The sequence below is a fragment of the Pristis pectinata genome, chromosome 23 (assembly GCF_009764475.1).
Source record: "Pristis pectinata isolate sPriPec2 chromosome 23, sPriPec2.1.pri, whole genome shotgun sequence".
Classification (NCBI taxonomy): domain Eukaryota; kingdom Metazoa; phylum Chordata; class Chondrichthyes; order Rhinopristiformes; family Pristidae; genus Pristis; species Pristis pectinata.
Window position 1 is genome coordinate 389891 of NC_067427.1, and position 24238 is coordinate 414128.

Genomic DNA, 24238 nt, shown 5'->3' on the forward strand with positions numbered 1-24238 from the left:
CTACAAGAGACCTCATTGTATCTCACTAATTGTTTTCTTTCACATATATAGCAATGAATTGAACAGCGGACAGGCAACTGTCATGTGTTTAGGAATCATTCTTATGCTCAACTGTATGAAAAAGGCCTTTCAATTTCAACAATTACACCCCCTCAGTTATCTATTTAAACCTGAAGATCAAACTCTTTGCTTTTTTTCAACAAAGGTCATTATGAAATTTGTGGTCTGCACACTTACGATTGAAGTATTTGCATACAAATACAAACATACAATTCTTGGCTGTGATGGAGCTAAGGTTGCTCCTTGGCAGGAGGTTTAGGTTGCATTTGACCCTTGAAGTGGAATTGTGGGACTTCCATTTTATGTAAAACAAGATTGGACAATTGGAAGGACCCGTGTTCTATTCCCAACTGGAAAGACCGGTGTTCTATTCCCAACCAGAAGGACCCGTGTTCTAATCCCAACCAGAAGGACCCATGTTCTATTCCCAACCAGAAAGACCTGTGTTCTAATCCCAACTGGAAAAACCCGTGTTCTAATCCCAACCGGAAAGACCCATGTTCTAAACCCAACCATAAGGACACGTGTTCTATTGCCAACTGGAAAGACTGGAGCTCCATTGCTGGAAGGACCTGTGTTCTGTTCGTAACTTGGTTCCATCTAAATTATGTGAGTTACTTATTTAGATCGTAGTACGTCATGGAGATGATGTGTCCATGCCGGAAGGGATAAATTATAGAAATATCAAATAGTTTAGCACAAAGGAAAGCTATTCAGCCCATCAAGTTATGCCAGCTCCTTCAAAGAGTTACTGGAGTTACTCTATGCTCCTTTAAGTGTTTATCCAATTCCTTTTTGAAAACTCCTGTTGAATCTGTATCTACCACAGAGTGGTCGATATCTAGAACTTGCTGCCAGAGGAGGTGCTGGAGTTAGATACAGTCATTGGACAGACACTTAAATAATTAAGGCATGGAAAGGTATGGACTCAATTCAGGCAAATGCGATTAGTGTAGATGGGTGAATAGGCCAATGTGGGCTGAAGGACTGTTTCTGTGCTGTAGACTCCTACTCTATGACCTTGTTAGGGGTAGGGCTATTGAACCTACAGCCAAAGGAAACAGTTTCTCTTCATTTATCTAATTTTATCAAATCTCTTAAACGTGCATGTTTAATGTAGAACAACCCTGGCTTCATTGATCTGTCCATAATCTCTAGTCCCTGGGACCAGTCTGTTAAGTTCTCATTGCACCAAGGCCTTTCCTGTGGAGCTCAAAGTCAGACTCAGTGCCCCGGCTGGGGCTGAACTCACTTTGCAGAGATTTAGTGTAACTTGCTATCTTCTGTATCCCATACCTCTTCAAAAAGCCAAGGATGCCATGTGCTTTATTAACTGCTTTGTTCATCTGTCCTGTCCTCCAAAGTCTGCACAAATATTGTAAGTTACTCTCTTCCTACAACCCACTTTAAAATTTAACATTTAATGAACATGATTAGGATGGCAAGTTGTGCATCTTGTAGAGCTGCCTCCTCACAGCTCCAATGACCCAGGTTCACTCCTGACCTCGGGTATTCTCTGGCAAGAGTTTGCACATGTGGCTTTCCTTTTCGGATTCCAGGTTCCTCCCACAGATGTGTGGAATTGTTGGTTAATTGACCACTGTAAATTATCATTTGTGTAGAGGTGGGTGAGAGCCTGAAGAGGATGATGGGAATATAGAGAGAATAAAACAGGATAAATGCAAATGGCTGGTTGATAGTTGGTGTGCTCTCCTTGGACTGGGGGTTTGTTTCCTTGCTGGATGACTCTGAATTTACGATTACTTTTACTCTTCCTAGCTCAGTGAATCACGTTGTCTACACTGAATTTCACTGTCCATGTACCCACCCATTTCACCAGCCGGTCCTCCTGAACTCCTCCAGCCTCGCCTCTGTCTGAAGTTTTGATAACTGCTTTTTCTGTGTGTCTGACCTTTGCTGACTTGACCTTCTCTTTGTTCTATTTTAATGGTGATTGGGTGAAGTTGTTGAGGACATCAATAAACGCAGAGAACCCCTGCCCAGTTTGGAAGCAGTTTATCTCATCACTCCCTCAGAAGAAGTAAGTGACTACTTTCAACCATGTCAGTGCACTAAGGAGTTTGTATAAATACAGACTGTACAGGTTGCAGCATTTACTTTGACTTGTGGAAGGGCAAGTTATTTCACTGAGTGCCACTTGCTACAAATAGCATTGCTTACACCACGTCAAGGGGTTTACTGCTCAGATACTATTAATACCATGTCAGAAGTAATGATTTAGTGTCTAGTGATCATTTAGTGATCACTTGCCTTATCGTGGTAAAACCAATGGAGGTGCAAGACTGTGTTACCCAAGCTGTGCTCCTTCTATCATTGTTTGCTAAATGTCTGGTGTCAGATCGTTCTGACGTTATTTCTTGAAATCTGGGAACAATATAATTGTGGAATCAAACTCATCAAAGGAACCTGCAAACCAAACGACAACAGCACTAACAACAGCCAACATTATAGTAAGCTCCTAATGTGAAAATGTATCCACCACACAAACAAAAGGGAGAAAAGCAGAATCAAAGGGGAAACTTTTAAAAAATTTGGTCAAAGAGTGAGACTTCGGAAGAATTTTGAAGGTGCAGCCAGAATGCTTATGTTTATATAGGTCGGCACAACATCGTGGGCTGAAGGGCCCGTACTGTGCCGTACTGTTCCATGTTCTTTGTTCTATGAATGATATTGAGGAAGGGAAGTGACAGATATCTGAACACCTGGCTGTCCATGTGATTGGAGCAAGGACCCAGCAGGAATCCAACGATGGAGTTTGGTGAGTTCCACTTCAGGAGGAGACTGCAAGTAGGAAGGAGCCTTGAATACAGGGATGAATATGAGGTGCAGCCTATGGAGATTGGTACAATATTGAATACAGAGATGAATTGATGCTGTCTTGGTCTTGGAATGTGGTAAAAGACAACCAGCAAGGTTTTGAATGAGTGAATGGAAGGAAGGTAATGAAGGCGACCCAGGCTAACATTGAGTTTCAAAGTGACAAGCACATCAGTGGAGGATTAAGTAGAAGATGGGATGTAATGGGGTAGAGACCTGTGATATCACTGACCTGTCTGCTAATGATCACATGATCTCTGATGAAGTAGTGATTTGACTAAAGTAGGGAATGTGAACAATGGAAGATTACTGTCCTAGGTGATGAGAATTATCTGAGCTCCTGTTAAAATTTGAACTTCAAATTGTCAAACGCGGGTGCATTGAGTTTGAGAATATTCACCGAGGAAGCCAGATGTTACAATTTCCACAGCCACTGTCACAAGTCTATCAGAGTGTAGCTTTCGATGCTGAATTAAAGGACATTGCTTCCTTCAGATTAATTCATTTCAATTGATCAGAATAATCTTTTGTCAAGGAAAGCCCCTACTAGCACTTCTGATCACAAGCCGTTTAATCCTCCAACAACTTGTGCATCTCTTGAACATTATTTTTCTAATTCTACAATGACAATGTTCTTACCACAAAATAGTACAATAACTGCTTAGTTAAAGGATATTTCCTTGAATTGTAGTTCACAACATTTAAATGAACATTACTGAACAGAGAACTTATCTTTTCAGTCTGTGCGTGCACTGATCAATGACTTTAAGGATGCACCCTCCTCCAAGTACAGGGCTGCGCACGTCTTCTTCACTGACTGTAAGTTTACAGTAATCTTTACTCCACTTATGTACTGTGCTTCATGTTAAGAGCTTTGAATGCCATAATGTCAATTTTTGAATTTATTACAAATCCAGACTATCTTTGAGAAACTGGCTTCTTGCATATCAGTTGCAGCCCACTGTTGACGATGTAATATCGCGGGACATTGATTGACTTAATGTTTTACAATTAGTGCTTAAACGCCATAGATTGATAGAAAGCTGTGGTAGTATTGTTGCATTATCATTATCATGGTTCCCAGAAGGCAAAAGAGAGTATTACACACTTCTGAAACTGCTCGTTATCAATGAGAAATTAGAATTTCTGTCCTAAAAAGTAGTCCAAGCAGGAGGTAATTGATAAATTATAATATGTGAATGTCAAACTTTCAGCTCAAATTGAATTTCCAGGATCTTTGTTTTTTATATTAAAAACTATCATGTAGGAAGCAAGTCCCACCCACAAGATAGCCACAGTCTGTGAGTTAAACAATCACTTGTTGGATGTTTCTGGTAAATCTGAGCATTTGTGAGCCTTTCAGGAAACTCTAAAATACCAGCATGTGCTTTTGCTGCAAGGGCAAAAATAGAAATGTTTTAAAAGTTTTAAATAAGAATCATTTAGGTTTTATGAAGGAACTGACTGCAATGCCCCATTGTTACTATAGAATGATTCACAGTATTTTCTAAAGTATATTTTACAGTGATAAAAATCATGTAATATACAAATAATTTAAAGACATTGTCAGTTAAATAGTGATTTTTATGATAAGCCTGTTTTCAATTGCGTTAATCCATGTTATTAGAATCATAGAGTTAAACAGCACAGAAACAGGCGCTTCAACCTACCAAGTACCCATTTACATGAATCCCCTTGACTCTCTGTTTGATAAACACTCCCCAGGGCCCTGTTACATTCACTGTGTTAGTCCTGCCCTGGTTTAATTTACCAGAATGCATCACTTTGCACTTTTCTGAATTAAATTCCATCTGCCAATCCTTTGCCCACTTTCCCAATTGATTTGGATCCTGTTGTAACCTTAGACAACCTTCTTCACTGTCCACCACACCTCCAATGTTGGTGTCAGCCGCAACCATGCTACCTACATTCTCATCCAAATCGTTAATATATATGACAAACAGCAATGGACCCAGCACTGATGGATGTGTCACACCTCTGGTCACAGGTCTCCATTCTGAAAAAACAGCCCTCCACTACCACCCTCTGACTCCGTCCACCAAGCCAATTTTGTATCTCATTGTCTAGCTCACCCTGGATCTCATATGACCTAACCTTCCAGACCACTCTCCCATGTTTACATTTTAATTTCTTCCAATTCTGCTGGTTCACATCTGTACTTGGTGTTATGCAAATAAGTTTGAGCTGGAACATGTGGAGGAGGATTCACTTTTGACAAAGAGCGCATTTTTTGGGAGTAACTTGTGACGGCTTCGCTGATTGTTCCCAATGTTTTTTTGACTTTCTGGTTTCTGTGGGAAGTACCTGGGAAGCCAGAGTCAGCAATGTGTGGTGATTGTTGTGGAACACAAGTAACTTTCATAACTACCGATTTGACTAGGTCCCAGCACCATAATCCTTCCCACCTGACTATGGATTTGTTGATTTTGCTGTTGACCTCACCATTTAAAATTGTTGTCCTTAACATTCACAGCATGTGCAGACCCATTGTTTAATGAGCTGGTAAAGTCCCGCACATCAAAGGTTATCAAAACCCTCACTGAGATCAACATTGCTTTTCTTCCATATGAATCACAGGTGAGTTCTTTTATCTACTAGTGTTACATACCAGCAACAATAGAAACACACCGAGTCATGTATAAGTGTTAGAAACTATTTTATTAATAACTACTTGTAATAATAAGAAAAGTTAAAAATGTTGGATATCAAATATAATTCCCAAAACTAAACTCAAAGTGTGTGTGTGGCAAATTCCCAAACTCCAAGTCCAGGAATAAGTCTCAAAGTTCAGTTCAGCATGTCACAAGGTGAAACGTGAGCAAAGGCTTTTGCAAAACCACCGTTGACAGAAGAGAAAATGTAGAGAATAGTGAGAAATTACGAAATCCAAATGTTCCACGATGGAACCCATATGACACCTCAATCACTGATGATCTCCATTGCTTTGTTCCGAAATATCTGCCACCCCAAAAGGCATTCGAGACGTGGCCATCCACACAAATACCTGTTTCCCTCTACAGGTTAACAATAAAGTGGACTCCACTGGATTGCTCCAAAAATCCATATGTGGATTGTAGTGACAGACACAGTTATTGTTCTTCATCCGTCGATACAGAGACCAGCAGTCAGTGTCTCTCTCTCCCTCTCTCTCTTTCATCTCACTGACCAAACGTCAGCACGTTGTTATCTTCTTGCTGTCGTGATGACGCCACACACACACACACACACACACACACACACACACACACACACACACACACACACACACACACACACACACACACACACACACACACACACACACTACTCTATTGTACTATATTTTAAAGGGACATTCGCCAAATAGCAACCTACTCCGTAACACTAGGCAATGAGGAGTAAACATTTGTGGGAGAGATTTTCTGCTGTTGATTTTGAGAAATATTTACTCCATTCCTGACTAGAAACAATACATTTTTTTTATTATTTAACTAGGATATTGGATGGGGAGTTTCAGTGTCAGAGTAAATATGATGCAGGAGAGAGGTGTCCTGACAAAGAGGGGGCTTTAGCTGGCCAGAGACTGGGTGTTGGCTGTAAATATTTCTTAGCTCTCTAGAGGTTCTGCACCAGATACAGACACAACCCAAATGCCTGAAGTCAAGCTTTTGTGGCTCCTCCCTCTGGCAATGATCCCACTTTGCCCCATTTCCCCACCACTCCCTCTGGCCCGACATCCTCAGGTGCAACAGCTCATGCACTGTATGTCACTAAGGGGCTTGCTTCAGTCAGCAGAAACCTTGCTTCATGTTAATTTTACTGTTGACTTCTAATATTATTTCAATATTGGTCAATTTAATTTTAAAGTCATTGGGGTTGAAGACTGACAGGCTTGATGTGGTAGATGCAGAGATGATGTTTCCCATGGCTGGGGTGTCTGGAATCAGGGCCACAACCACAAAGTAAAGGGTTGAAGAATGAGAGTATCATGGGGTCTTTTCAGCAAAGAGAGGCCATTCATGCCCTCATGCTAGTGCTGGCTCTTTGAAAGAACTATCCAGTTTAGTTCCTCATCCCAGGTATTTCCCATAACCCCATGAACGAGTCCTCTTACAGCACATGATAAATCATTGGAGAGTTTCACAGGAATCTGGTGAAACGTCAAGCTACTTGGACCTTCATGTCCCATGTCCGACCTCAGAAAAGTAAGACCCCTTTGGTTCCTTCTGCCAGCTCCATCATAACAAATGTATCAATCTCTGAGACAGGGTGGGAGGAGGTGTAGTTAAAGTTTAGTCTCCCCATGACCCACACACCTGTCCACCTGGGTTTCTTGTCCCTTCCTCTACCCCTATATCACCTGCCCCTCTGGTTCCAGCTGCCCATCATCCCTCCTTTATCTGGTTCCACATCACCTTCCGACCTCTGTCTCTACCTCCCTCCATGCCCACCCTCCTCCCAGCTCCATCCCCCACCTCACCTGGTCCCACCTTTCACCTACCAGCCCCTGTTTCACCTTTTACAGTGTGAACAAACTTCCTCTTGTTCTAAGTGTCTGAACAAACATGCTAGATCCTGACATGGAAAATCTTCTGCACAAAATCTCTACTTTGCAGTTTAGAGATTAATTAAAGGCATTTATTGAGCTGGTGTGGAGGACACCACCTGTGCACTCTCTTGATTGTTTTGGCACTGCCTTTTACTCATTAAAACTTTTGTGCTTGATTATTATCTGACAGAAAAAGTGACTCAATATGTCCAGAATTATCTAGATTGAACTTATAGCAATAGCCTTAATGCATTTACTAATTTTGCTGGAATCTTTTAACATTGCTTGTCTTGTTAGATTCTTTTCATAATCCATGCCGTGTATAGTTTAGCATGAGTCTCTGTCCCGCTCTCTGCCTGTCCTGCTCTCTCGCTCTGTCTCCCTCTGTGTCTCTGTCTCACTCTCTCTCTCTCTGTGTCTCTGTCTTGCTCTCTCTCTGTTTCTCGCTCTCTGACTCTTGCTCTCACTCTCTCTGCGTCTCGCTCTCTGTCTCTCACCCTCTCTGTGTCTTTTGATCTCTCACTCACTCTCTCTATCTCTCACTCCCTCTCTCTGTCTCTCTCTCTCTCTTGCTCTCTCTGTCTCTCACTCTCTCTGTCTCTCTCTCAATCTCTCTCTCTCTCTGTGTCTCCGTCTCGCTCTCTCTCTGTGTCTGTCTCGCTCTCTCTCTGTCTCCATCTCGCTCTCTCTCTGTCTCGCTCTGTCTCTCTGTCGCTTTCTTTGTCTCTGTCTCGCTCTCACTCTCTGTACGTCTCACTCTCTCACTCTCTCTGTCTCTCGATCTCTCCCTCAGTCTCTCGCTCTCGCTCTCTGTGTGTCTCTCTCTGCCTCTCTCTCTTTATCTGTCTCACTGTCTCTCTGTCTCTGTCTCGCTCTCTCTCTCTCTCTGTTCTCTGTCTCACGCTCTCTGTGTCTCTGTCTCTCACTGTCTCTGCATCTCTCTCTCTCTCTGTGTCTCTCTCTCTGCCTCTCTCTCTCTGTCTGTCTTGCTCTCTTTCTGTCTCTGTCTCACTCTCTCTCTCTGTCTCGCTCTCTCTGTGTCTCTGGCTCTCTCTCTCTCTGTCTCTCTCTCTCTCTGTCTCTCTCTCACTCTCTCTCTGTGTCTCTGTGTGTGTCTCTCTCTCTCTCTCTCTCTCTGTCTCTGCATCTCTCTCTCTGTGTCTCTCTCTGCCTCTCTCTGTGTCTGTCTTGCTCTCTTTCTGTCTCTGTCTCGCTGTGTCTCTGTCTCGCTCTCTCTGTGTCTCTGGCTCTCTCTCTCTCTGTGTCTCTCTCTGTCTTGCTCTCTTTCTATGTCTCTGTGTGTGTGTGTGTCTCTCTCTCTGTCTCGGTCTCTCTCTCTCTTTCTCCATGTCTCTCGCTCTCTGTGTCTCTCGCTCTCTCTGTGTCTCTCGTTCTCTCCGTGTGTCTCTCCGTCTCTCTCTCTGTCTCTGTCTCTCTCTCTGTCTCTCATACTCTCTGTGCTTCTCGCTCTCTCTCTGTCTCTCTCTCTGTCTTGCTCTCTCTGTGACTCTTGCTCTCTCTCTCTCGCTCTATCTCTCTCACACTCTCTTTGTCTCTGTCTCTGTCTGTCTGTCTCTCTCTCGCTCTCTCCTGCACAGTCAGAACTTGCTGACCATTGGAACCAAGCATTGTGAGGCCATCTGTCAAACAGACGGTTTCTCTAATTACACTCGGGAACCAGTCACATGACCAAGAACAGATGGAGTTGGCTTTCTGGTGTTTGCTTCTTTATACAAGGGCTTGTGTTAGTATTGACTTTCCCTGCAATTGTTTAGGTTTTATCTAAAAGCACAGAAGAGGAAATGAAATGCCTGGTTAAAAAAAAACAGCATTAATTGAACCGTGGCCAGATTTTGTGTTTGCCTGGGAATTGCAGGCAGGACACAAACAGCACACTGGAGCCGGGCTGAATGTACAGGCGCAGTGAGAGTGCGGACAGATGACCCTGCAAATTGGTGATCAGCATGCTGAACAACACCGGATTCCTCGGTACAGAATGTTTCGATAACACTTCAGTCATCAATCTGCCTCCGATGGTCAATTAGTGCAAACGCATTTCCTGAATAAATTGTCATTGATGCATCTCAGTAAAGTAAGGAATGGGAATGGGAGGAGGGCCATTCAAAAACAGCCTGATCTGCTGTTCAATTAGATCTGAGCTTGGCTTCAGCCCCCACCTGAATATATTCATTCACTGAGATTCTGGTGTGGAGTATCACAACGATTTATGACACTTTGAGATAAGAAATTATTTTTAACCCCTCTTAAATGGGTGATCCCCTATTCTGAAAGTATGCCTACTAGTTTTATACCCCCCCCCCCCCCCCCCATAAGGGAAACATTCTCTCTGCATCCACCTTGGCAAAACCCCTCCAATGTGTTTCAGTAATATAACTTTCCATTCTTCTTAGATCCAGTCAGTGTCAGCCTAACTCGTTTAACCTTTCTCATAAGACAATCCATTCATCCCAGGAATCTACACAGTGAACCTTTTCTGAACTTACTCCAATGCACACATATTCAGCTTTAAGTAATGAGACCAAAACTATATCTGATCCTCCATATGTGATCTCCTGCACAGTTGTAACAAGACCTTACTACCTTTATACTCCATTCTGTTTGCAATAAAAGCTAACATTCCATTTGCCTTGTTAACTATGCCGTACCTCCAATCTAATTTCCAGGTTTTATCATTGAGGACAGCCAGATCTCTCTGTCCACTGCATTTAACCAATATTCTGCTTTTCTATTCTTCCTTTCAAGGTGTATCACCTCACAATTTCCCATGTTGTACTCTATCTGCCAAATTCATGCCCTTTGCTGAACCTATCTACCATCCTTTGCAGGTTCTTCATGCCTTCCTTAGAACTCTCTTTCCATCTCTCCTCTGATCATCAACAAACTTGGCTACAATAAACTCAATCCCATCGTAAATATTGACTGTAAATAGTTGAGGTCCCAGCACTGATCCCACTGGTAATCCACTAGTTACAGCTTTCCAAACTATAAACAGTACATTTATTCCAACCTTGTTTTCTGTTAATTAGCTATTCCTCTGTCTAGGCTAATATGTTAACCCCACCCTCAGCCCATTGCATGTGTACTTGTTGTGTGCAGTAACCTTTTATGCGATAGCTTACTGAAAACATCCAGAAATCCAAATACACTACATCTACTGGCACTCCTTTATCCACACTACTCAATCCATCCTCAAAGCATTCTAATTAGTTTGTAAAACATCTTTACCCTTTCATGAGACCATGTTAACTTTCCTTGATTTTCTAAATGTCCTGCTACTCTTTCCTTAATAATGGATTCCAGTATTTTCATAATAACAGATGTCAGTTTAACTGGCCCATAGTCTCCCTTCTTCCTTACGTAGGAGTGTTATTATACTTGAGTGTTATTATACACGATGTTGTGCCGACATTTTATCCTGCTCTAAGATCTATTTAACCCTTCCCTCCCATTATAGCCCTCCATTTTTCTATCATTCATGTGCCCATCTAAGAGTCTCTTAAATGTCCCTAATGCATCTGCCCCCACAACCTCTGCCGACAGTGATTTCCACGCACCCACCACTCTCTGTGTAAAAAAACTTACCCCTGACATCCCCCTTATACCTTCCTCCAATCACCTTAAAATTACGTCCCCTCGTGTTAGCCATTTTCACCCTGGGAAAAAGTCTCTGACTGTCCACTGGATCTATGCCTCTTATCATCTTGTACACCTCTATCAAGTCACCTCTCATCCTCCTTCACTCAACCTATCCTCATAAGACATGGTCTCCAATCCAGGCAACATGCTGGTAAATCTCCTCTGCACTCTCTCTAAAACTTCCACATCCTTCCTATAATGAGGTGACCAGAACTGAACACAATACTCCAAGTGTGGTCTAACCAGAGTTCTGTAGAGCTGCAACATTACCGCGCGGTTCTTGAACTCAGTACCCCAACTAATGAAGACCAACACACCATACGCCTTCTTAACAACCCTATCAACCTACACGGCAATCTTGAGGGATCTATGGACATGGACCCCAAGATTGCTCTGTTCCTCCACAGTGTTCAGAGTCCTGCCCTAACCCTGTATTCTGCCTTCAAATTAGATCTTCCAAAGTATAACTTCACACTTTTCTGGGTTGAACTCCATTTGCCACTTCTCAGCCCAGGTCTGCATCCTATCCACAGCAACCTTCTACACTATCCACAACACCACCAACCTTCATGTCATCAGTAAACTTACTAACCCACCCTTCCACATCCTCATCCAAGTAATTTATAAAAATCACAACGAGCAGGGGTCCCAGAACAGATCACTGCGGAACACCACTGGTCATCGGCTTCCAGACAGAATATGCTCCATCTACCACCACCTTCTGTCTTCTATGGGCGAGCCAATTCTGAATCCACACAGCCAAGTTTCCCTGGATCCCATGCCTCCTGACTTTATGAATGAGCCTTCCATGAGGAACCTTATCAAATGCCTCACTAAAGTCTGTATACATCACATCCACTACTCTACCTTCATCAATGTCACATCCTCAAAGAATTCAATCAGGCTGGTGAGGCACGACCTGCCCCTCACAAAGCCATACTGACTGTCCCTAATCAGCCTATGCTTCTCCAAATGCCCAAAAATCCTGTCTCTAAGAATCTTCTCCAGTAATTTGCCCACTACTGAAGTAAGACCCACTGGTCTATAATTCCCAGGGTTATCCCTACTCCCTTTATTGAACAAAGGAACAACATTTGCCACCCTCCAATCATCTGGCACTACTCTTGTTGCCAGTGAGGATGCAAAGATCGTCGCCAAAGGCACAGCAATGTCTTCCCTCACTTCCCGTAATAACCTTGGATATATGTGGAACTTGGAAGAACACAACTAATATATTAACTCTCACACAGTCATTTTTTTAAGAGGAAGTCATCATGTGCAGGAGCTTTTCAGCTGTTAGTTTCAATTGTTTGCTTAATTATAGTAATCACTTACAGTTCCTCCTCCTTTTGCTCCAAATTTTCTATTATTATTAGAACATAGAACAGTACAGCACAGTACAGGCCCTTTGGGCCATGATGTTGTGCCAACCCATATAAACCTACTCCACGATCAATGTAACCCTTCCTTCCTACACAGCCCATAACCCTCCATTTTTCTTACATCCATGTGCCTATCTAAGAGTCTTTTAAATGCCCCTATTGTATCAGCCTCTACCACCACTCCTGGCAATGTGTTCCAGACACCCACCACTCTCTGTGATCCCATGCCTCATGACTTTCTGGATGAGCCTACCATGGGGAACCTTGTCAAACTCCTTACTAAAGTCCATATACACCACATCCACCGTTCTACCTTCATCAATTTATTTTGTCACCTCCTTGAAAAACTCAGGCTCATGAGACACGACCTGCCCCTCACAAAGGCATGCTGACTATCTCTAATAAGACTGTGCTTCTCCAAATGCTTGTAAATCCTGTCCCTAAGAATCCTCCCCAATAGCTTGCCCACCACTGACGTAAGACTCACTGGTCTATAATTCCCAGGATTATCCCTATTACCTTTCTTGAACAAGGGAACAACATTAACTATCCTCCAATCCTCTGGTAACACTCCTGTGGCCAGGGAGGACACAAATATCATTGTCAACACCCCAGCAATCTCTTCCCTTGCTTCCTGTAGTAACCTGGGGTATATCCCGTCCAGACCTGGGGACTTATCCATCTTAATGTTTTTCAGAAGCTCCAACACTACCTCTTTCTTTACCTCAACATTCTCCAGCACATTAGCCTGTTCTACGCTGACCTCATATTTGTCAAAGTCCCTCTCCCTAGTGAACACCGAAGTAAAGTATTCATTCAGGACCTCCCCTACCTCCTCTGCCTCCCGGCGCACATTTTCCCCTTTATCCTTGAGCAGTCCTACCCTCACCCTAGTCATCCTCCTGTTCTTCACCTACGTGTAGGACTCCTTGGGGTTTTCCCTAATCCTACTCGCCAAGGCCTTCTCATGTCCCCTTCTAGCTCCCTTAAGTCCCTTCTTAAGCTTCTTCTTGGCTATCTTCTAATTCTCAAGAGCCCTGCCTGATTTTTGCTTCCTAAGCTGTAAGTATGCTTCCTTCTTCCTCTTGACTAAATGTTTCACCTCTCTTGTCAACCATGGTTCCTTCACCCTACCATCCCTTCCCCGTCTCAGTGGGACAAACCTCTCCAGAACCCCATGCAAGTGTTCCCTAAACAACCTCCACATTTCTGCTGTGCATTTGCCTGAGAGCATCTGTTCCCAATTTATGCTCCCAAGTTCCTGCCTACTAGCATCATAATTTGCCCTCCCCTGATTAAAACCTTCCCCATATAATCTACTCCAATCCTTCTCCATGGCTATGCTAAACGTCAGAGAGTTGTGGTCGCTCTCTCTGAAATGCTCGTCCACCAAGAGGTCTGTCACCTGACCAGGTTCATTGCCTAGTACTAGATCCAGTATGGCCTCTCAAATTGGCCTGTCCACATACTGTTTCTGGATACACCTAACAAAATCTGCCCCATCTGAACCTTTTGCACTAAGGAGGTACCAATCAGTATTAGAGAAGTTGAAGTCACCCATGACAACAACCCTGTTATTTTTGCACCTTTCCAAATTCTTCCCACTTATCTGCTCCTCAGTGTCCTGGTGGCTATTGGGGTGCCTATAGAATGCTTCCAATAAAGTGATTGCTCCCTTCCTGTTTCTGATTTTCACCTACACTGACTCAATGGACAACTCCTCCACAACATACTCCCTTTTTGCAGCTGTGATACTATCCCTGATTAGCAATGCCACTCCCTTTACCCCCCTTTTTACCTCCCTCCCTATTCCTTTTGAAATATCTAAACCCTGGAACATCAAGCAGCCAATCCTGCCTTTGTGACAGCCAAGTCTCTGTAATGGCCACAACATTGTAATTCCATGTGCTGATCCATGCTTTAAGTTCATCACCTTTATTCTTTATACTACTTGCATTAAACACATTTCAACCCATCCAACTGACTGCATTTATGCCCTATCCACTACTTATCCTTCCCCACAGTTGGTCTGCACATTGCATCAACCTTTACACCAACTGCTCCATCATCTGACCTAACGCTGTTTCCCATCCCCCTGCCAACCTAGTTTAAACCCTCCCCAACAACTCCAGCAAACCTGCCTGCAAGGGCATTGGTCCCTGTCAAGTTCAGGTGCAACTCGTCCCTTGTGTACAGGTCATACCTTCCCAGAAGAGATCCCAGTGATCCATAAACCTGAAACCCTGCTCCCTGCACCAACTCTTCAGCCACTTATTCGTTGGCCATATCTTACTATTCTCACCCTCACTGGCGCATGCCACAGGCAGCAATCCACAGATTACCACCCTTGAGGTCCTGTTTTTTTTAGCTTCCTTCCTAGCTCCTTATCTTCCCTCTTCAGAACCTCACATCTTTTCCTATCTATGTCGTTGGTACCAATGTGTACCACGACTTCTGGCTGCTCCCCCTCCCCCTCCCCCTCCCCCTTAAGAATGCTGTGGACTCGATCTGAGACACCTCTGACCCTGGCACCTGGGAGGCAACTTACCATCCGGAAGTCTCGTTCTCGTCCACAGAATCTCCTGTCTGTTCCCCTAACCAATGAATCCTCTGTTACTATAGCTCTCCTCTTCTCCCACCTTCGTTTCTGAGCCACAGAGTCAGACTCAGTGCCAGAGGCCTGGCTGCTGTGGCTTTCCCTTGGTAGGTTCCCCCCCACCACCCCCCAACAGTATCCAAAATGATATACTTGTTATTGAGGGGAATGGCCGCGGGTACCCTGCACTCGCTGCCTAATCCCTATCCCTCTCCTGTCGGTCACCCAGCTACCTGCATCCTGCAACTTAGGTGTGACTGCCTCCCTGTATCTCCTGTCTATTATCTCCTCAGTTTCCCAAATAGTCCGGAGTTCATCCAGCTCCAGCTCCCTAATACGGTCTGTAAGGAGTTCCAGCTGGATGCACTTCTCGCAGGTGTAGTCATCAGGGACACTGGAGGTCTTCCTGACTTACCCCATTATTGGGGTATAAAGTATTTGTTCCTTATTTCCCATTATTAGTTCCTCAGTCTCTACAGAACAAATGTTTACCTCAGCTATGCTCTTTGTTTTATATCCTTGTAGAAGCTCTTACTGTCATTTATATTTCTTGCTGGCTTACTCATCACTTATTTTCTTCCATTTTAATTTGTTTAGTCATTCTTTGTTGGTTTGTAAGGTTTTCCCAATCCATTGGCCTACCATTAATCTTTGCAATATTGTATGCCTTTTTATTCATTTAGATACAATCCAAAATTACTTTGTTAGCCACAGAAGGAAAGTCCCTATTTCTCAATGCAAAAGTGTTTTTGAGAATATTGGAGTATCTCCTTAAATGCTTGATTGATACAAGACCTGTTTGTCAGGGGTTTACACAGTTGTTTTTTGTGTTTCAGGTTTACTCTTTGGATGTACCAGATGCTTTCCAGAGTTTCTACAGTCCCCACAAGACACAGTTGCGAAACCCTCTGATGGAACGATTAGCTGAGCAGATTGCAACCCTCTGTGCCACACTGAAGGAGTATCCTGCAGTCAGATACAGGGGGTAAGATGTTTGAGAGAAAGCTCCTATCAATTTCCTAAAAATCTATGAGGGTGGTCCTAATGTCTCCTTAGACATGCTTGAGATTGTGGATGACTTCCTTAAACTCTAGTTTTGTTTGTTCAGAAGTGACTGATGAGGTCAATCTGGATACTGCAAACTCTTCCACAGTTGCTGCTGGGGTTCCTTCTCCACTTTGAGCAGTCATGGGTCAAGGGTTATCATGTTACAGTGGTATAGGACGTTGGTGAGACTGTACCTGGAATATTGTACGCAGTTCTGGTCACCGTACTACAGGAAGGATGTGAATAAGCTAGAGAAGGTGCAAAAAAAATTCACAAGGACGTTGCTGGTTCTGGAGGACTTGAGTTATGAGGATAGACTGGGTCTGGTTTCCCCAGAGCAAAGGAGGCTGAGGGGTTACCTTATAGAAGTTTAAAAAAATCATAAGGGCCACAATAAGGTGGATGTCACTCTTTATCCCAGGGTAATAGAGTCTAAAACTAGAGGGCACAGGTTTAAGGTGAGAGGGAGAAGATTTAAAGGGAACCTGAGTGGCAAATTTTTCATACAGAGGGTGGTGGGTATGTGGAATGAGCTGCCAGAGCAAGCTGTAGAGGTGGGTACAATTACAACATTTAAAAGACATTTGGAGAGGAACATGGATAGGAAAGGTTGAGAGGGATATGGGCCAAATGCAGCAAAATGGGACTAGATCAGGAAGACACCTTGGTCGGTATGGATGAGTTGGGCCTAAGGGCCTGTTTCTGTGCTGTATAACTCTGTGACTCTATGAGAATGATCTTTATTTTTAAGGAGGCTTTGAGCCCATCCTTAAATTGGTTCTTCTGTCCACCCAGTAATTTCTTTCTGTGACAGTGTCAGTTTCGGGAGTCTGGTGTTGGGTGTATGAACACTAACCTGCCAAAAGTGCTGACTGAGTGTAACCAGGATGTTAGCCTTGGAGAAGGTGCTGATGTTGGCTCAATTGAGCTTCCCATGAATTTGGAGGATTTTGCAGTGTTGTGGTATCTTACCAATGCATTAAAGGACCTGCTGGATGTAGTCTGGGTCTCAGAGCAACCAGCTTGGGATGAAGGTGCAGAAGTGAATATTGCCTTTTGTGGGCTATGAGCCATTGCTGATTGATGGGGATCCCACTTATTTCCGTGATTCATAGACATCAGTGAGCATTTACATGGATCATTTAGATTAGGAAATGAAGCAGAACGGATACAACAGAGCATACACAAAATCAAAAAAACTGCTGATGTAGGAAATTGGAAATAAAAACAGAAAATACTAGAAACACTCAGCAGGTCAGGCAGCATCTGTGGAAAGAGAAACAGATTTTACATCTCAGGTCAAAGACCTGTTGTCAGAACAAGTCATATCAAGAATGTGAACTGCTCAATCGGGCTGACTGAGTGTAATTGGTGCCTCAGTGCTGGAATTGTTGGCCTGCCAGTGCACAGATCCACAAATACACTGGAGAAGCAGCATGCTCGACAACCGACCACTGTTGTCTTCTTTTCATATTGCAATATATTACATTTCCTTCACTGTCACAGGTTTAAATCCCCAACAATATTGTGGGCGCACCGCCACTAGCAGGACTGAGAAGCTGGCTCCTCACCACTGCCTCAGGGCAGCAGATATTGGCCTTGCTGGTGATGTCCACATCATATCAATTAATTAGAGAAGGTAGCAGTAGGGAAAACACTGTTGCCTGGAGAATGAACCCATTAGCTCCCTATTTTGTTGCAAAATTGTGCATAAAAATGTGATTTTATCTGTGTTTTGAAGTCCCTGGTTCCTGCTGAAGTTACAGCCAATAGAAAGTTAGACTGGGCACTCGCTGTCACATTTCTCCATGGTGCTGATGTCATTTCCCTGTATTTGTCAGGTGATGACATTATAAATGTACAAGTGCCTGTTAATTAGTCACCATTAGAAATTGGATCAAAAGGTTGTGGATTATGACCTTTGTTGTTAACCCCCCTGTTCATCAAGAAGTACATCATGTTGAAAGTGGTGAATGATATGTGATTTAAAGTGTCTCCATTGGGGTATAATTTTATTTATATTTTATAAATCGTCCTCCAGCTTTTTCAGTGGTTAGGTTCCCATTGCCGTCAGTGTTGAACAAAGACTGCAGCTTCTGTCTTCTGGTAACTTCAGTAAACATGCATTTCGGTCTGTTGCCCTGATGTTGCCCTAGCTTCTGGTGCCTTTGGGGTGCATGACACAGAGACACCACATCACAGTGCTGTCAAATATTGTCCCAATTTCACCCATCTTTGATTTGCTCCCTGCCACTCTGTGTCCCATCCTCCCCATCCCTAGTTTCCCTCATCTCCACTGCAGCCTGAATGGTTGCCATGGAGAGTTTGCTTTAACAGCATTGATCTGCTTCCCACTGAGAGGCTTGTGAGATGGACGACAGCTGCACACAGTCAGCAGCTGCCATCTGTGAACGTGCAGGATGGTGCTTAAAGCTTCTTAAAATGAGGAAACCACGGCAACTGTTTCTTATAGCAAGGATGATCCAGCTTTGTGGGGTGTTTTGATGTTAGGGCAAACCATCGTACATTGAAAATGGGTAAATCCAATTTCTACACAATAATTAAGAGTATTTCAGTGGAATCCATAGAATAAAAAAATTAGAAGATTTTTAAAGGTGACTCACTTTACATTATTGTTCTTAGTCACAACCTCAGCTTGAATGTTTGCCTTCTGAGCCATTTGATAGATAGTTCAAATTAACATGACTGACCAGAACTTTGGGTAGTTGGAAATGTCTGCTGGGAGCCCAGGTACCCTGTGCATTGATTCCTTTGTAATTTCAATAGATGGATTCTGGTGTGGGTAGGGTGACACACTCGCACACTAAGTGTTCTGATCTGTAAAATCTAACCTACATTACACAGAAGTTTGAAGAAAGGGTTTTACTCAAAAGAGAGACAGTCATTAAGAGGATTTACTGTTTAGCAAAATCCTTGTTGTGTAATTTCCAGCTCTGCTTTGTTACTTTAATGCGTTATAAGAAGATAAGAAATAGAAACAGGAGTCAGCCATTCACCCTCTGAACCAATTCTGGTTCAATAAGATCATTCTTCATTTTCTATTTCAATGCAATCTTCTGGTCCTACCCCCATGTACCTTAATTCCTCTAATATCCAGAAATCTAGTGAACTCAACTCATAGAGCTGTAGAGTTATACAGCAGGGAGAAGGGCCCTTTGGCCCAACTTGTCCCTGCTGACTGAAATGTCTATCTGAGCTGGTCTCATTTGCCTACCTTTGGCCCATATCCCTCTAAATCTTTTCTATCCATGTACCTGTCTAAATGTCTTTTAAGTGTTGCAATTGTACCCGCCTCTACCGCTTCCTCTGACAGCTCGTTCTATGCACCCACCATCCTTTGTGTGGAAAAAGTTTCCCCTCGGCTCCTTTTTAAATCTTTCCCCTCTCACCTTAAGTCTATGCCCTCTAGTTTTAGACTCCTCTACCCTGGGGAAAAAGTCAGTGACCATCCACCTTAACTATGCCCCTCATGATTTTATAAACCTCTATAAGGTCACCCCTCAGCCTCCTTCGCTCCAGGGAAAAAGGTCCCAGCCTATCCAGCCTCTCCTTATAGCTCAATTCCTCCAGTCCCAGAACATCCTCTTGAATCTTTTCTGCACCCTTTCCAGCTTGATGACATCCTTCCTATAGTGGGGCGACCAGAACTGTACGCAGTACCCCAAGTGTAGTCTCACCAATAACTTGTACAGTTGCAACATGACATCCCAACTCCTGCACTCAATCCCCTGACCGATGAAGAGAAGCATGCCAAATGCCTTCTTCACCACCTTGACTACCTGTGTCTCCATTTTCAGGGAATTATGTACCTGTACCCCTAGGTCTCTCTATCCGTGCCCAGGCCTCTGTCATTTACTGTGCAAATCTTGCCCTGATTATCATCCAAATTGTTAGTATAGATGACAAACAACAGTGGCCCAGCACCAATCCCTGTGGCACACCACTGGTCACAGGCCTCCTTTATGAATAACAATCCTCCACTACCACCCTTTGACTCCTTCTACCAAGCTAATTTTGTATCCAATTGGCTAGCTCATCCTGGATCCCATGTTATCTAACCTTCCAGACCAGCCTACTATTGTCAAAGGGCTTGCTAAAGTCCATGTAGACAACATCTACTGTCCTGCCCTCGTCAATCTTCTTGGTTACTTCCTCAAAAAACTCAATCAAGTTTGTGAAACATGATTTCCCACCACAGTTGCTGACCATCCCTTTATCAGTCCTTGCCTTTCCAAATGCTGGTAGATCCTGTCCCTCAGAATCCCCTCCAGTAACTTTCCCACCACTGATGTTAGGCTCACTGCCTGTAGTTTGTTGGCTTATCCTGCAGCCCTTCTTAAACTTTAAGTGATTTGCACTTTGTGAATACGTCCAATGACTGAACCTCCACCGTGTTCCATGGGTAGAGAATTCCAAAGATTCACCACCCTTTGAATGAAGAAATTTCTCCTCATCTCAGTCCTTAACAGCCTACCCCTCATTTTGACTCTGTGACCTTCTTTGCATTCACATTGTCCAACACTCTGACAATTTCAGATTGGACTTCTCTTTAACAAAGGTATTCATGGAAAACTGCTTCTAAATGGTGGTATTTTTCAAATAAATTGCTACATTTTCCATTTGCAGAGATTATAAAGAAAATGCCATGCTTGCACAACTGGTTCAAGATAAACTTGATGCTTACAAAGCTGATGATCCAACTATGGGTGAGGTAAGTGATTGACACAAAGAAAAATAGTCCTGCTTTAATATCCAACTTTTCAATGCATCTATTGCACCCCAACATGCAGCTTTCCTTTCAAAATAAGTTAGTTCCATCGAGTGATTCACTGCTTCCAATCTACGCAGTTTACAGAGAGATATATATTTAAATAACCAAATCACATCAGGACATTTTTCCTCAACATGGACTTGCAGAAACATTTGAAGGCCTATATACAGCTTTAAATTTTAATGTAAAACTATTCATAGAATCTTCAATATATTGTATAAGAGCAGGGGAGTTTTCCTTGTCATGGTAAGACTTACCCCCCCAAATACTGTGAAAGAGATTATAATTCACAGTGCCATGTTTGCAGGCACGGTAGTGCAGCGGTTAGCGTAATGCTATTACAGCACCAGTGACCCGGGTTCAATTCCGGCCTCTGTCTGTAAGGAGTTTGTACGTTCTCCCCATGTCTGTGTGGGTTTCTTCTGGGTGCTCTGGTTTCCTCCCACATTCCAAAGATGTACAGGTTAGGAAGTTGTGGGCATGCGCTGGAAAAGTGGCGACACTTGTGGGCTGCCCCCAGATCACTCTACGCAAAAAAGATGCATTTCACTGTGTGTTTCGATGTACATGTGACTAATAACGATATCATCTTATCAATCAATTTGTGAAGAACAGTGGTATGAGGACAGAGTTAGCTAAAGTTGTCAAGATAAATAGATGAAATGGCAAGATGATAGATCATCAGTGGAATTTGTTTTAAGAAGATATTTCATGAATTTCAGCAAAGGAGCGTGACAAGAAGGATGCTCTATCCATTGGCTAACTAAGTTAAAGATGGCATTAAATTGAAAGAAAAGGCATACAGTATTGTGAAGATTAGTGGTAGACCAGAGGAGTGGGTAAATTTTTATGATCAGCAAAGGATGACAAAAAAAAACTATAAAGAGGGGAAAATAAAACATGAGAGTAAACCAGCTCATGATATAAAGCAGTAAGTCAGAGTTTCTATTGGTATATAAAAAGGAAGAGAGAAATTAAAGTAAGCATTGGTCCCTAAGAGGATGATCATAGAACATAGAACAGTACAGCACAGGAACAGGCCCTTCAGCCCACAATATTTGTGCCAACCATGAGGTCAATTCAAACTAATCCCATCTGCTGCACGTGGCCTAGATTCCTCCATTCCCTGACTGTTCATGTGCCTGTCTAAATGCCTCTTAAATGTTGCTATCTACCCTATCTATTCCTCTCATAATTTTATAAACTTCTTTCAGGTCTCCCCTCAGCCTCTGACACTCCAGAGAAAACAATCCAAGTTTGTCCAGCCTCTCCTTATAGCTAATACTCTCTAATCCAGGTGAACCTCTTCTGTACCCACTCCAAAGCCTGCACATTCTTCCTGTAATGCAGCAACCAGAACTGCACACAATACCCCAAATGTAGCCCAACCAAACTTTGATATTCAATGTTCTGACCAAAGACGGCAAGCAAGACATACACCTTGTTTACCACCCTATCTATATGTATTGCCACTTTCAGGGAGCTGTGGACTCGCACCCCAAGATCCCTCTGTACATCAATGCTCCTGAGGCTCAGGTCGAGTTTATTGTCATGTGCACAAGTACAGTGAGGTACAGGTACAATGAAAAACTTGCTTGCAGCAGCATTACAGGCATGTAGATGAATCATGAGATTGGGAAATTAGTAATGGGAAAAAGAGAAATAACAAAGATTCCAAATAATTATTTTGGATTGTTTATCATAGTTGAAGACACTAAAAAGATCCTAAAGATAGTAAGTAATCAATGGACTGTAGGAGGGAGGAACTCAAAACAAGCCGAGTCTGAGTCCATAGGACGCTCAAAGCGGCTGCGCAGGTTGACTTTGTGGTTAAGAAGGCATATGGTGTATTGTCCTTCATCAATCGGGGAATTGAATTTAGGAGCCGGGAGGTATTGTTGCAGCTATATCGGTCCCTGGTCAGACCCCACTTGGAGTACTGTGCTCATTTCTGGTCACCTCACTACAGGAAGGATGTGGAAGCCATAGAAAGGGTGCAGAGGAGATTTACAAGGATGCTGCCTGGAATGCGGAGCATGCCTTATGAAAGCAGATTGAAGGAACTCGGCCTTTTCTCCTTGGAGCGACGGAGGATGAGGGGGGACCTGATAGAGGTATATAAGATGATGAGAGGTATTGATTGGGTAGATAGTTCAGAGGCTTTTCCCCAGGGCTGAAATGGTGGCCACAAGAGGACATAGGTTTAAGATGCTGGGGAGTAGGTATAGAGGAGATGTCAGGGATAAGTTTTTTACTCAGAGAGTAGTGAGTGCGTGGAATGGCCTACCAGACACGGTAGTGGAGGCGGATACGATAGCGTCTTTTAAGGTACTGTTGGATAGGTACATGGAGCTGAGAAAAGTAGAGGGCTATGGGTAAGCCTAGTAATTTCTAGGGTAGGGATATGTTCGGCACAGCTTTGTGGGCTGAAGGGCCTGAATTGTGCTGTAGTTTTTCTATGTTTCTAAGCTCTATTACTAGAAAATAACTACAAGGCAAACTAATGGGACTAAAGACAGACTAGTCCCTGGACCTGATGGCCTGCATCCTTGGGTCTTAACAGAAGTGGCTACAGTGAGAGGGGATGCATTGGTTGTAATCTATAAACATTTCTTGGAATCCCAGAGGTTTGAAAAGCTACAAATGTTATGCCAGTATTCAGGAAAGAAGCAATATAGAATGCAAGAGTCTATACCTCAAATAAACCCTGTCTTTGGGAAAATGATAGAATCCATTATTAAGATAAGATAAGATATCTTTATTAGTCACATGTACATCGAAACACAGAGTGAAATGCATCTTTTGCATGGAGTGTTCTGGGGGTAGCCCGCAAGTGTCGCCATGCTTTGGGTGCCAACATAGCATGCCCATAACTTCCAAACCCGTACGTCTTTGGAGTGTGGGAGGAAACCAGAGCACCCAGAGGAAACCCACGCAATCACAGGGAGAATGTACAAACTCCTTACAGATGGTGGCGGCAACTGAACCCGGGTCGCTGGCGCTGTAATAACGTTACACTAACTGCTACACTACCATGCCTGCCCTGAGTGTGTATCATTGCAGGTATGTGCAAAGTATGAGAAGAACCTCAAACAAACCAGACACATTGTCGAGAGTTCTATGTTTCCCATGCATCATTCTGTACAGTTTGCATGTTACCTCACTGTAGACTGGGAACCCGCATCCCAAAAAAGCATGCTTAGGTTAGATGTGATGTTTCATAAGGAACTAATAGCAGATCAATTAGAAAATCCTTAGACAACCAAGCAGAGTGAGCATGGTTTAATGACAGGGAAATTGTGTTCGACAAATTTTCT

At 43.2% G+C, this 24238-nt stretch overlaps 1 protein-coding gene across 2 annotated transcripts in view; it reads left to right on the top strand.

Annotated features, from left to right (window-relative positions):
- The window catches only part of LOC127581972 (syntaxin-binding protein 1), a 113675-nt gene that overhangs the window by 64267 nt on the left and 25170 nt on the right, over window positions 1-24238 (top strand). For both annotated transcript variants that reach the window (XM_052036795.1, XM_052036796.1), the window contains exons 4-8: window positions 2025-2101; window positions 3639-3717; window positions 5393-5496; window positions 15919-16067; window positions 20777-20861. In XM_052036795.1, coding sequence (XP_051892755.1) covers window positions 2025-2101; window positions 3639-3717; window positions 5393-5496; window positions 15919-16067; window positions 20777-20861 — 494 coding nt within the window. The remainder of the gene's footprint in view (window positions 1-2024; window positions 2102-3638; window positions 3718-5392; window positions 5497-15918; window positions 16068-20776; window positions 20862-24238) is intronic.